The 12,403-nt window shown below is 34.1% G+C and overlaps 1 protein-coding gene across 2 annotated transcripts in view; it reads left to right on the plus strand.

Moving 5' to 3' along the window:
- The window catches only part of LOC128239309 (uncharacterized), a 169,694-nt gene that overhangs the window by 81,099 nt on the left and 76,192 nt on the right, over positions 1-12,403 (plus strand). For both annotated transcript variants that reach the window (XM_052955904.1, XM_052955905.1), the window contains one exon: positions 3,555-3,629. In XM_052955904.1, coding sequence (XP_052811864.1) covers positions 3,555-3,629 — 75 coding nt within the window. The remainder of the gene's footprint in view (positions 1-3,554; positions 3,630-12,403) is intronic.

The following is a 12,403-nucleotide window of genomic DNA, read 5'->3' on the forward strand; positions in this document are numbered from 1 at the left end:
ATGCCTTTTGGATTCAGGGTAAGGTCTTTGTCTTTTAGTAATGGTTAAAGATTGTTAGCATGTACTTACACAATTAAATAGTTTGAGGTGACACAGTCACATAACTATTTATTTTGTGCAAGAACATTAAACACGTACATTTCGTAATTATTTTTTTTTAGTTTTTTAGTGATTTACATAATATTTTGTAAACTTCCCACTTACTAGGCCAGCCACTGTTTTTATCTACTGAATCACCTGATGAAATCAATAGTGGCTGATTGATGATTTACTGAAATGGATTAATTGCAAAACAAAATATTATGTTGACCACTAAGTTCTATAATAATAAAAAAAATTCATCTGAATTAGACCGGAACTTAAAAGTTCCAGTCAATTTACTGAGATGATGAATTATGTCATTTACAGATTGTGTCTTAAATAAGAAATAGTATCTTGGAAAGAATTCAGTATGTATTATATCAATGTAAAAATAATAAATTTGATGTGGCAAAAGTTGACTTTAATCAGCTCTTTAATCAAAACAATAATATAGTGATTCAAACTTTCTGGAAATCAGGATAGCCTTTGTAGTGATTTTTGGTATGAAAGCCTGCTGAAAATAGTGTCTTCGAAAAGGTGTATGTATATAATGTAAGAGTTAAATTTTTGCAATTGACTTTCTTTAGTTCATCAAAATAGGTTTCTTAACTGAGTTGGTGGTGTCTGTTGGTGCATCTGCATTAAAATTAATGAATAGACTTTTTGAAAAATCCTCGATGCCATTTGCCCACACAAAAATGCAAACACCAAATTTGATATTCTCAGACTATAACAGTTTGTCATTTTTCTATCATAATATTTATTAAGGCAACTTCTCATTTGATTTCATGTCATGAACACATATTGCCAGATGATGGGGGAGTTGGCACATCCAGATTAGATATTTATTGATTGCATCTCGCCTTTGTCAAAGTCTATCAACATTTACCAGAAAATGCACTTGTTCCTATCAAGGTTTTTCTGGTACATGTAGATATTCTGGTCAGAGTTGAAACACTGATACCTAGCTGAAATAGATCAGAGTAACTTGAAAGCAGTTGGATCTAATAAAAAAAACAAAATGAGTTTAAGCTCTTTGTTGGAGATAAGATAATTTATGGTGTTTATGAAGAATAGATGTGTGGACTTCACAAGAACTTTTTGGAATAGTTGCAGTTTTTTATCTTTCAGTTGTCAAAATTTCTGATTTTTTTGTGGAGGTTTATAGGTAGGTGAGTAGATCATAGGAATAAGAGGATTTGGAGACTAATTTGGGGAACAATATTTTGAAAAGCATCTATTTTAGGAATTAAGCTGATTTTGGAAACATGGATTAGGGAAAATCATTTTGGAAATATCTATTTTGGAAGCATCTAGATATTTGAGAAGCAACCATTTTTTTTGAAACATACAATTTAGAAACAATTATTTTCGAATCAACTTACTTTGTAAACATCTATTTTCAGGAACAACCCATTTTAGAATCATCTAATTTGGGAACACCATTTTGGAAGCATTTAATTTGGAAATCACCCATTTAAGAAACAAGTAATTAGGGAAGGACCATTTTGGAAACAAATAATTAGGGAAGGACCATTTTGGAAACATCTACTTAGTGAATAACCAATTTTGGAAACATCAAATTTAGGAACCACCATTTTGGAAACATCAATTCTGGAATAACCCATTTTAGAAAGATCAAATTTGGGAACAACCCATTTTGAAACATCGTATTAGGAAAGACATTGGGAAGATCTATTTTAAATAGTAGGAAACAACCATTTTGGGAAGATGTATTTTGGAAACAACCATTTTGGGAAGATCTGTTTAGTAAACAATCATTTTGGGAAGGTCTGTTTAGGAAATAACCATTTTGGGAAGATCTATTTAGGGAACAACTATTTTGGGAAATAACCATTTTTCGAAGATCTATTCAGGAAACAACCATTTTGGGAAGATCTATTTAGGGAGCAACTATTTTGGGAAGATCTGTTTAGGAAACAACCATTTTTCAAAGATCTATTCAGGAAACAACCATTTTGAGAAGATCTATTTAGTAAACAATCAATTTGGGAAGATCCATTTAGGGAACAATCATTTTGGGATGATATATGTAGGGAACAATCATTTTGGGATGATATATGTAGGGAACAATCATTTTGGGATGATATATGTAGGGAACAATCATTTTGGGGAGATCTTAATAACGAACAAACATTTTGGTAAGGTCAATGTAGGGAACAACCATTTTGAAAAAGATATATTTGGTAAATGAATAAATATTTTGAAAAAGATCTACTTAGGAAACAAACATTTTTGGGAAGGTCTATTTAGGAAACAATCAATTTTGCAAGATCTATAGGAAACCATCACTTTTGGAAGATCTGTTTAGGTAACAACCATTAAGGAAGTATCTATTTGAGAAACAACACAATTGGGAAACATATACCTTTCGCTGAAGGCCTCGTTAACTAAGTACTCAGTGTCCATAGTTGGATATTGATATACTGAGCACATCAATCATAAGTTTGTTTTTTTCATAATTGCAATCCATCCTCTATAATAGGAAATGACAATATTTCAGTTAATTCAGATGCTATACATGTTCTAGATCTACTGTGAAGAGAGTAATATGAGGCATCTCGATGTCGGCAAAATAATGAAGACTTTTCTCAATTTCATAACGAAATTTAGCAAAATTTGCATATTCAAGGAATAACTAAAATGGATCTGATCTGAGAATTGTTTTTCTTTTATCTAATATGATTGGTTTTGGCGCTTAGAGAATATCCTATTTTGCAACCAATCTCCCTTTTTGTCTTTGCATATCAACTTGTTTGTCTTTCATTCAGTTTCCGATGTTTAAAACCATTAAAGGTACTTATTCATGTTGTATAGCGTCAGACATAGAAATGAAATAATTTCAAGGGAAATGTAAAGAAAAAATGCTTGTAACCAAGGCATGATCACATCATCAAATGTTCATTTAATTAAGCCCTCCATTGTTATTTAGAATGCAACCTACATTTTAAGCCAATGAAATTAAAGATAGGCAATCATTATGTACTAGACTGAATCATTAAAAATTTCACCTTTGGCAGGTGTTTAAAGGTCCGCCTACTGCCAATCATCCAACACACTCCCTGCGTCCGATTTTGCGTTGCAATGTATCAGCCAATCAGGTTGTATTCTGGCACGCTACGCTCACTTCGCCCATTCTTATTCATTAATCATTTACTTCATGTCATCTTACTATTACAAATTATTTAAAATATGACAAAAAAGGCTCTTTTTTGGCCGAAAAGCATTAGTTACATTATCAAAAATTTATTTATTTTGGATTTTCGTTTACAAACTTCTATATAAGGGAGTCATAATCTGCAAGTTGATTTTAGTCAGGTGTTTGTTAATGAAATAAATAGTTTGTCAAAAGCTTAAAATAAGCTTGAAATAATAATTGTTGCTAAATCTCTTTAAAACGGATGAGAATGTTGTAGAGGCATAGGTGTTTGCATCTTACCAAATGGTTACAGGTTGGAGGTATTGGTTTGGGACGCGCGCGCCGCCACTCACCAAATGAAAACAGGTTGGAGCCTGTGACACAAGGGGTATGTTCTCAATTTTTCTCAAATAGTACAAATTCGAGGTAGTGACTTATGTGCAGGGAACCAGATTAATGGTGCACGGGACCAGATTAATGGTGCAGGGAACCAGATTAATGGTGCAGGGAACCAGATTAATGGTGCAGGGAACCAGATTAATGGTGCACGGGACCAGATTAATGGTGCAGGGAACCAGATTAATGGTGCACGGGACCAGATTAATGGTGCAGGGAACCAGATTAATGGTGCAGGGAATCAGATTAATGGTGCAGGGAACCAGATTTATGGTGCACGGGACCAGATTAATGGTGCAGGAAACCAGATTAATGGTGCAGGGAACCAGATTAATGGTGCACGGGACCAGATTAATGGTGCAGGGAACCAGATTAATGGTGCAGGGAACCAGATTAATGGTGCAGGAAACCAGATTAATGGTGCACGGGACCAGATTAATGGCGCAGGGAACCAAATTAATGGTGCAGGGAACCAGATTAATGGTGCAGGAAACCAGATTAATGGTGCAGGGAACCAGATTAATGGAGTAGGGAACTAAATTAATGGTGCGGGGAATCGGGTTAATGGTGCAGGGGACTAAATTAATGGTGCGGGGAATCAGATAAATGGTGCAGGGAATTAAATAAATGGTGTGGATTCGGATAAATGGTGCAGGGAAGCAGATTAATGGTGCAGGGAACCAGTTGAATGGTGCAGGGAGCCAGATTGGTGCTTGGTCCATATCTGTGTATAGTTATAGCTGTCTTCATAATCAAGTTTATGTAATTTGATAGAAAAAATAACATGGAGAATATTTGCCAAACAAAATGTTTTGATCAATGTTCCTGTCATGCAAAATGCATACCTCATAATTATTTAATTTTCTGGGGAAAGGTTTATCATCTGAAATATTCTGTATGTTTTCGTGTGGTAGAAACTGTTGATTTTCCTTGAATAAATATATAAAAAAAGTGATATTTACTGTAGCACCTTGATATTGTGTCAAGATTGTAAATTTTTTATTTGACTGTATCATTTTAAGAGGCTGTAAAATGCTGATTTATCAGGAATGAAAGTAGAGAAAGAGTTTTAAATTGTTTTTATGTACAAGGCTTCAAATACCTACTAAAATTTAAAGAGGGGTTCTTGTGGTTATTCAGATAGATTGCAAACAGGGTAGATTGGTCATAAATCTTTAATAACTTGTCAATAGGAATCAGATATGATATCTTTCTGACCCAACCATGTTCATTGTTACAGGGGTTCTGAAGTTCAGGATTTAAATGCTTAAGTAACTTCAAGGTTGTAAAGATTGTTTGTTTTGTTGGGATATTGGCATCAATAACAGTAGGAGGTACCTTCAATTTATTTATTTTACTACCATTGTGAAGCAGGTTATATTAACTTATACAAAGTCAACCTTGTTGGCATGATGTTGCGCAAGAGTGTGGTCTTGTGCTGTGGGGGAAATCGGAGTGCCGAGGGAAAACCCACTTTTCCAGCTTGGTGACCTGTGACTAACCAAACTCACATGCACCCAGGTTAAAATCGAACCTGGGTTGCCTTGGTGAGAAGCAAGTGCGCTAACCACTGGGCTAATTGGACAACCATAATACCGTAAATTAATATAAAAATTAATAACTTTAGAAATCATTTCAAAAGGGGTCTAAACCCCTTTAACCTGCTTTGGGCATGAATCCTTATACTAAAACAGACTTCCATGTATTTTTCAGGATTGACAGTTATCAGCTATTTGAACCCTTGATGTTTCATAAGCATGTACGACTTTTATATAAAAGGGTGATCTATTCTAAGGTGTAGTACAAGATATCAACACTTGAGAGCTGTGAGTTTGAACCCCATTAGACTGGCACTTTCTCTTTGGCTCTCTTAAAATTAGACATACTGGTACTAAACATAAATGTCAGCTCCATTTATACATATCATCAGTTTTTCTGTCTTTACTATAGCCAAAGTAAACAGATTTAGAATGAACATTTTATCAATGGGCCAATTGTTTGGAACTTAGTTAACATTGTGATTTACAAGATTGTTGTTAACTTTTAAAGGTGAATTATTTGATAATGTTATCAGGGCTTTTTCTGCCCATTTTGGGAAAAAGACCCTAGACATTTTGGGAAATTTTGCGTCGTGAAAATGCGGAAATTGGGAAATTTTACAGTGAAAAGAAAAAGCTGTCCAGTTTCCTGTGAATTAGGAAATGATTTAATATTAGTTTATTTTCCCTATAAAGGACACACAATGGCTGAAATATCAATCCTTGGGGTGTAAATATCTATTGCAATAAATCATGACAGATAATATTTCATATCTCTGAATGTGATGAAAATCAATGATTTCTGAGTTCAATTACCAAAAAAACTTCACATCACATAATTTATTAGGATGTTGAAAATGAACCAGTACAGGTAAAAAGAATTTCTTAAAAAAAAAAAAAAAAAAAAAAATTTGGATTGGGATTTTTTTCTGAAGATTGGGAAAAATATCTTATATTTTGCTTTGGGAACGGGTCCGATAGTCGGACCCGTGGGTACTATAGAAAAAGCCCTGGTTATACATGTATGTTTAGATGAAACGGTCATAGCTGAAATTGTTGTCTCTTTATCTTGTTAGAAATACTGCAGATCACAATAGTATAGTTAAACTTCCAGAGCAGTAAAGATTTCAAAGTTAACAACGATGACGTTAACAACGTTGTTAGCTTTTAGTTCTGAACAATCAACTCATTGAGTCAAACTTTTAGAATTCGAGGTAGGAAAGAAATCACTCCATAATCTAAAAGTAAACACTAAAACACAGAGAAAGCCATGTCCAAAATGCTACTGTGCATGTTATTACTGATTATGTACAAGAATGTGGTGATAAGCCCAGCCTACAGGCAGTGAGGCATGATGGGTTAATGAGGTGTAGAACATGGGGAAGATGCCGAGATGGCTCAACCTCCCCATGTTTGCCAGTTGACCCTGAAAATGCCTGATAAACTGCTTGGAAGATTGATTCTGCATTCATCTTATTCAACAAGTTCATTGTAGTTTTTCAGTTGGCTGTTTTGGTTAAAAAAAAAAATGCCTCTACTAGAGATATTGTCATGAATAGGGCGCAAAGAAGGCAAGCAAAAAAAAAATAGCCAGATAAACTGCTTGGAAGATTTATTCTGCATTCATCTTATTCAATTTGTTCATTGTAGTTTTTCAGTTGGCCTTTTTGATTCAGAAATCTGCCTCTACTAGAGATATTGTCATGAATAGGGCGCGAAGAAGGTCAGCAAAAAAAAAAATACAGATAATTATAGACTGCTTTGAAGATTTATTCTGCATTTATCTTATTCAACAAGTTCATTGTAGTTTTTCAGTTAACCCTTTTGATTCAGAAATCTGCCTCTACTGTAGAGGTGTTGTCGTGAATAGGGCGCAAAGAAAGCAAGCAAAAAAAATTTAGCCAGATGAACTGCTTGGGAGATTCATTCTGCATTCATCTTTTTCAACAAGATCCTTGTAGTTTTTCAGTTGGCCATTTTGATTCAGGAAAAAGGCCGCTTTTATTGTCATTATCTGACCCTATCTACCGAATAGGCTCAACCCTTATATTTAAATTGTGTGTCTAAATTGTTTTTTAAAAATGTGGTTTTAATATGTAGTTTAAAAATCTTTAAAGCTTGATACTCCAGATTACTTTAATGCCACTCCCAAATGATGACAATAATGTTCGTACATAAAACAAAAAAAACAATATAAAAAGCCTACCTACCCTACCTAGCTGTTTCTAAACAAGGTTTAAAATACAACCTACATTTACGCCAATGAAGTTGCAGAAAGGCCACCATTATGTAGTAGACTTAATCATTAAGAATTTCAACTTTCGCGCGTGTTAAAACGTCCGCCTACTGCCAATTATCCGATACAAACTTTGTACAAGAGGCATATTTTAAACTCCCATAACAAGGCTTTAATAATTGCAGAGCTTTTTATGCTGCATTTATCAGCTGCATGATAAGCCCAGCCTTACTGTCAGTGAGGCATTACAGTTTGCTTGGCAGGTGATGCCAAGATGGCCACCTGCCTTTGAATGATTCCCAGGTGACCCTGAAAATGCTTGATAACTGTATTTGAGATATAGTCTTCAAAATATTCATTTCGTTTTTTGAGCTGGTTATTCAAAGAAAAATACCTGGGAATTGTCATTGCTTTGTTTGGGCAGCTGGGATGGTGTCAGGCTTTCACTTTAACCTTTGGGCATTTCTTTAAAAAAATGTTTATGATCAGTTATAAAAGCTGCCATGCACCCAATGATCAGGACTTAGTGTTCACTCTTATGTCTCTGCCAATAGTATCGCTGGACAGATCCTGATATAATTGTTTAAAAAGCTTCTGGCGAAGATAACCGTACAAATTACATTTAGTCATTTATTGGTTTTATTCAGATTGTAAAACAGTTTGCGCATGCATACTGGCTAGAATATACAGATTTCTCATGCAAAACACTTCGATAGTCATTTTTTAATTTTGTTCTTCTAAACAATAAAGTTGGCCTGTGGTTAAAAAGACATAAGGCCAGAGTTTTTTATCTTTAGATTTACGGGAGATTTTTCAAAAAGTTGGGTAAGGAGGAGGAAATAAAAATAAAAATAAAATGCATAAAATGTCCCAAAGGAGAAATAAATAAAAATAAAACTGATTTTTCTCCGATTTTTTTTATTTTTTAAATCTTCTTATATCATGAAGACAAAACACACCTTACTTGTGTCAGCTATTTCATAGGCTGAAAAAAGGGTGATAGATCACCACAAAGTTTCAAAAGCATAATTAAAAGATCCTTTTAATGACTAAAAATATTGATCTCAACACTGTGAGTTCAAGCGCTCATTGAAATTAATTGTATATATTTGTTCGAATGCATCTATGCATATGAGGTGCATATATTATCAACCCATGGATTTTATGAAACATGTCAGTGTAATAAAGAAGTTTAAATGGCCAATTCAAACCTTTTGCCCACAAAAATATAAGCATATCCTTTCTATTGTGAAGTAATCAAACATTGAACACAGTTTCAGACACGGTATAATAAGGAGGTCAAATGTGTTTTTCTGTCTTTAACGAAATAGCACCGTGACAATTTACCGTGATGTGGTTTTTATATAGAAAATATAACCAAAAAAAGTAGAAGCCCTGATGGAAATTCCTCTTCACTTCAAAGTTTGACAGGGCTTACGGATACACAGACAGTCAAAATCTACATTTATGTACTTCACCAAAGAAAATTCGGGAGCATTTAGATAAATTTTACAAGTGTTATATGTTTCAAAAAACCAGGTCTAAGAACTGATTTTAAAATCAGTCCTGAAAAATATCCTTCTAATTCCAGCTATGCCCGTTGGCAATAAGCAACGGATAAGTTTGACTTCTTGCACTGACTGCCAGATATCTTATGTTCAGATTTTTTCTGTTTTATCGGAAACACACACTATGTTATTATTACATCATTTTCAGTATTCTATAATGATTTAAATTCTAAATCATTATTAAACTAATTAACAACTACGAATATCACGATACCTTGTGTTTTTCTCTTCAAATATGTGATCGTGAAGCAGTGTATTCAATGCTCCCCAGAGTCAAATTCAGACAAAAATATCAATTTTGACTATGATGAACACGATTATCATTTTGCAGTTTGTGTTTGTCAGAAGCTATACATTTTTGCGCTGTAATCCAATTCATCCTTGTTAATATACGACGTGCGCCAACGACTTTTAATAGACAATACAACCCACGAATTTCTGTCTCCTTATTTTGACCGGAAGTTTCGCAATCATTCCACGAAACGCGAACAACATACTGAATCTACAAAAAAATCACAATAAACACGCTCTAAGTACACCACGGTTTGATTTAAATAATGAAACATAAACATCGGAACGTTTTTGTAGTAAAACATTTTTATATAGCTGCAGAAATTGTGAGAAATAAGGGGTATGACAAAAAGTACTTTCACTTTTGACAGGACGTTGTTATGGTAACGGGTACCTGTTCTGTTTCCCCGCGTATTTCCGACTGGTTTACGTGGTTTGTGCAGTAAAAAGACCGATAATGAATGACAATTGGTACACCAGTTGGTTCTGAGATATGGGTTATAGAACACTAATTTTATTTTTTTCTTAACCTTGGAGCAACGTTCGTCGGAAAAAATAAAAATAAAACTACGAAAATGAATTTTATTTTTATTTGGGTTTTGCAATATTTAGGTACGGCGCTCCCGTAAATCTAAAGATATAAAAACTCTGGCCTAAAATAAACAATCACTTTTTCACAGTGAAGTCTACTGCTGCGAAGAAAAAAGATATTATCTCCTATTTAAATATAATAGATACATTCTTGGAGTCACATACTATATTTTGTCATTCCGGAAAATTAACGGCTCAGTATTGAATGGTTTTGTTATATTTGTTAGTGCGTCAACCAACTAGTGGAAAAACTGACTGAGATTCTAATTATTTTACGTTCCGTTGATACATGGAATAAATAGCAGATTTTTTTGTGATACCTTAACTGGATTGGATAGTTTTTGTATGAAAAATTCATTGAGAACAGGATTAGAAAAGGGCTAGAATTGAAAGTGGAACTTTGAAGTCAGTTGAGAATTGGAACTAATGACAGAATTGTATTTATCCAAGAAGAAAAAAAGCTACAGCTTTGAAGTATGGTATTTTCCTCCATATGGATAGTCAGCTTATGAGAAACGATGATACATCAGAATTAAATAAATACAGATGTCCTCACCAGGCTGGCTGTTGTTAGATTGAACGATGATGTCCTCACCAGGCTGGCTGTTGTTAGTTTGAACGATGATGTCACCAATGAATGATTGGAAATTCTAATTATTTGCAATTCTGTGAATTCATGGAATTTATAACAGAGTTTTCTCACATATCTCTGTTTTTGATTCATCTCGATTTTAGTTCAGACAATGACGACAATGACGGGATGATAATTGATAATGCTGTTAAAATCAGTTCAAAATAAGAATTAATAAACATCTACAGAATTGTTTGAATTGGAATTTTCATTACCCAGTTCATTAATTTTTAATAGCTATGATTTGTTATTGGTGATGATTTGCAACGTGACGTTAATATGTGGAATACACAAGAAATGTGAAGGCATTTTTGGTTGCTTTGGGAGAAAAGAAGTTAATATTGTGCTGCTTCTTGTGTAGAAATTTCTGGACAAAATAACATGTGAATTTTATGAATATATGAACGTGATATTAGAACGTCCATCGATAAAATCATTTGACTAGTTGATAAACACAACAAAATACAAATAAAAGGGAATAAAAATGAAAATAGAGCAATGATTCTACATTGAATTAAAGAAAAAAATATGGATTTTTATTTGAGTTCTGAATAACTACACTTATATAATATTTTATCAGCATAAATAATGAGTTCCACGTAAATATCCCTTATAAGTTGTTGAATCATGAATAAATGGAATACGCAAGAAGAGCGGAGACATTTTTGGTTACACAGAGACAAGAAGTATGCTTTCAGATGTCTTCGAATCCTTAGGGTAAAATTTTAATGTTTTCCAAATTCCTGTTTTGGCCATAGATGGCAGTGTCTGACAGAAAAGGTGATAAGAAATGTAAACACCATCTTTGACCGACACTGACACCTATGGTATTGTTGTATTTTAAAATATTTCTGATAACTTTAGTACTGTTATACAAAAGCTCTGAAATAATTTTGAAATGCTATGCCACAGACAATCCAAGCTCAACACCATCTTATAAAGAAGCAAACTGGTCATTATTCAAAGGGGTATTTATGTGATGAGGTAGCATCTGAATGATTTTGTAGGCTAGAAGCCTTGTAAATGCTAGCTCATATGCCAAAGCTGTATATATGCTAGTTATTGCTTGAATAAGAACCGTGTTTATGCCCTTAACCCAGTATTGCAGCAGCTGTAATGTTATAGAACTTACTTTAACAGCCATGTTAATACTAGCTATTGCTCCAAAGCCATGATATTGCTAGCTATTGCTCCAACCCCATGTTAATACTAGCTATTGTTCCAAAGCCATGTTTTAGTTAGCTATTGCTCCAAACCCATGTTCATGCTAGCTATTGCTTCGAAGCCATGTTCATGCTAGCTATTGCTCCGAAGCCATGTTTATGTTAGCTATTGCTCAAAAGCCATGTTTATGTTAGCTATTGCTTCAAACCAATGTTTATGCTAGCTATTGCTCCGAAGCCATGCTTATGCCAGCTATTGCTCCGTAGCCATGTTTATGCTAGCCATTGCTCCAAAGCCCATGTTCATGCTAGCTATTGCTCCAAAGACATGTTTATGCCAGCTTTTTTTCCAAAGTCATGCTTATGCCAGCTATTTTTCCAAAGTCATGTTTATGCTAGCTATTTCAAGCCATGTTTATGCTAGCTATTGCCCAAAGCTGTGCTTAAGCAATCTATGGCTCCAAAACCATGTTTATGTTCCCTATTGCTGCAAAGCCATGTTTGTGCTGGATTTTGCTTTTAAACGATGTTCATGTTAGTAAAAGCCCTAAAGTCATGCTTATGCTAACTGTTTCTACAAAGTCATGTTTATACTAGCTTTTGTTTGTTAGCCATGTTTATGCTATCTATCTATTGCTTAGAGGCCATGTTAATGCTATATATTTCCTGAAAGCCGTGCTCATATTAGCTATGGCTCCAAAACCATGTTTATACTTGATGTAACTTCAAGCCATGTCATTGCTAGCTA

This window comes from Mya arenaria, chromosome 6 (assembly GCF_026914265.1).
Source record: "Mya arenaria isolate MELC-2E11 chromosome 6, ASM2691426v1".
Classification (NCBI taxonomy): Eukaryota; Metazoa; Mollusca; class Bivalvia; order Myida; family Myidae; genus Mya; species Mya arenaria.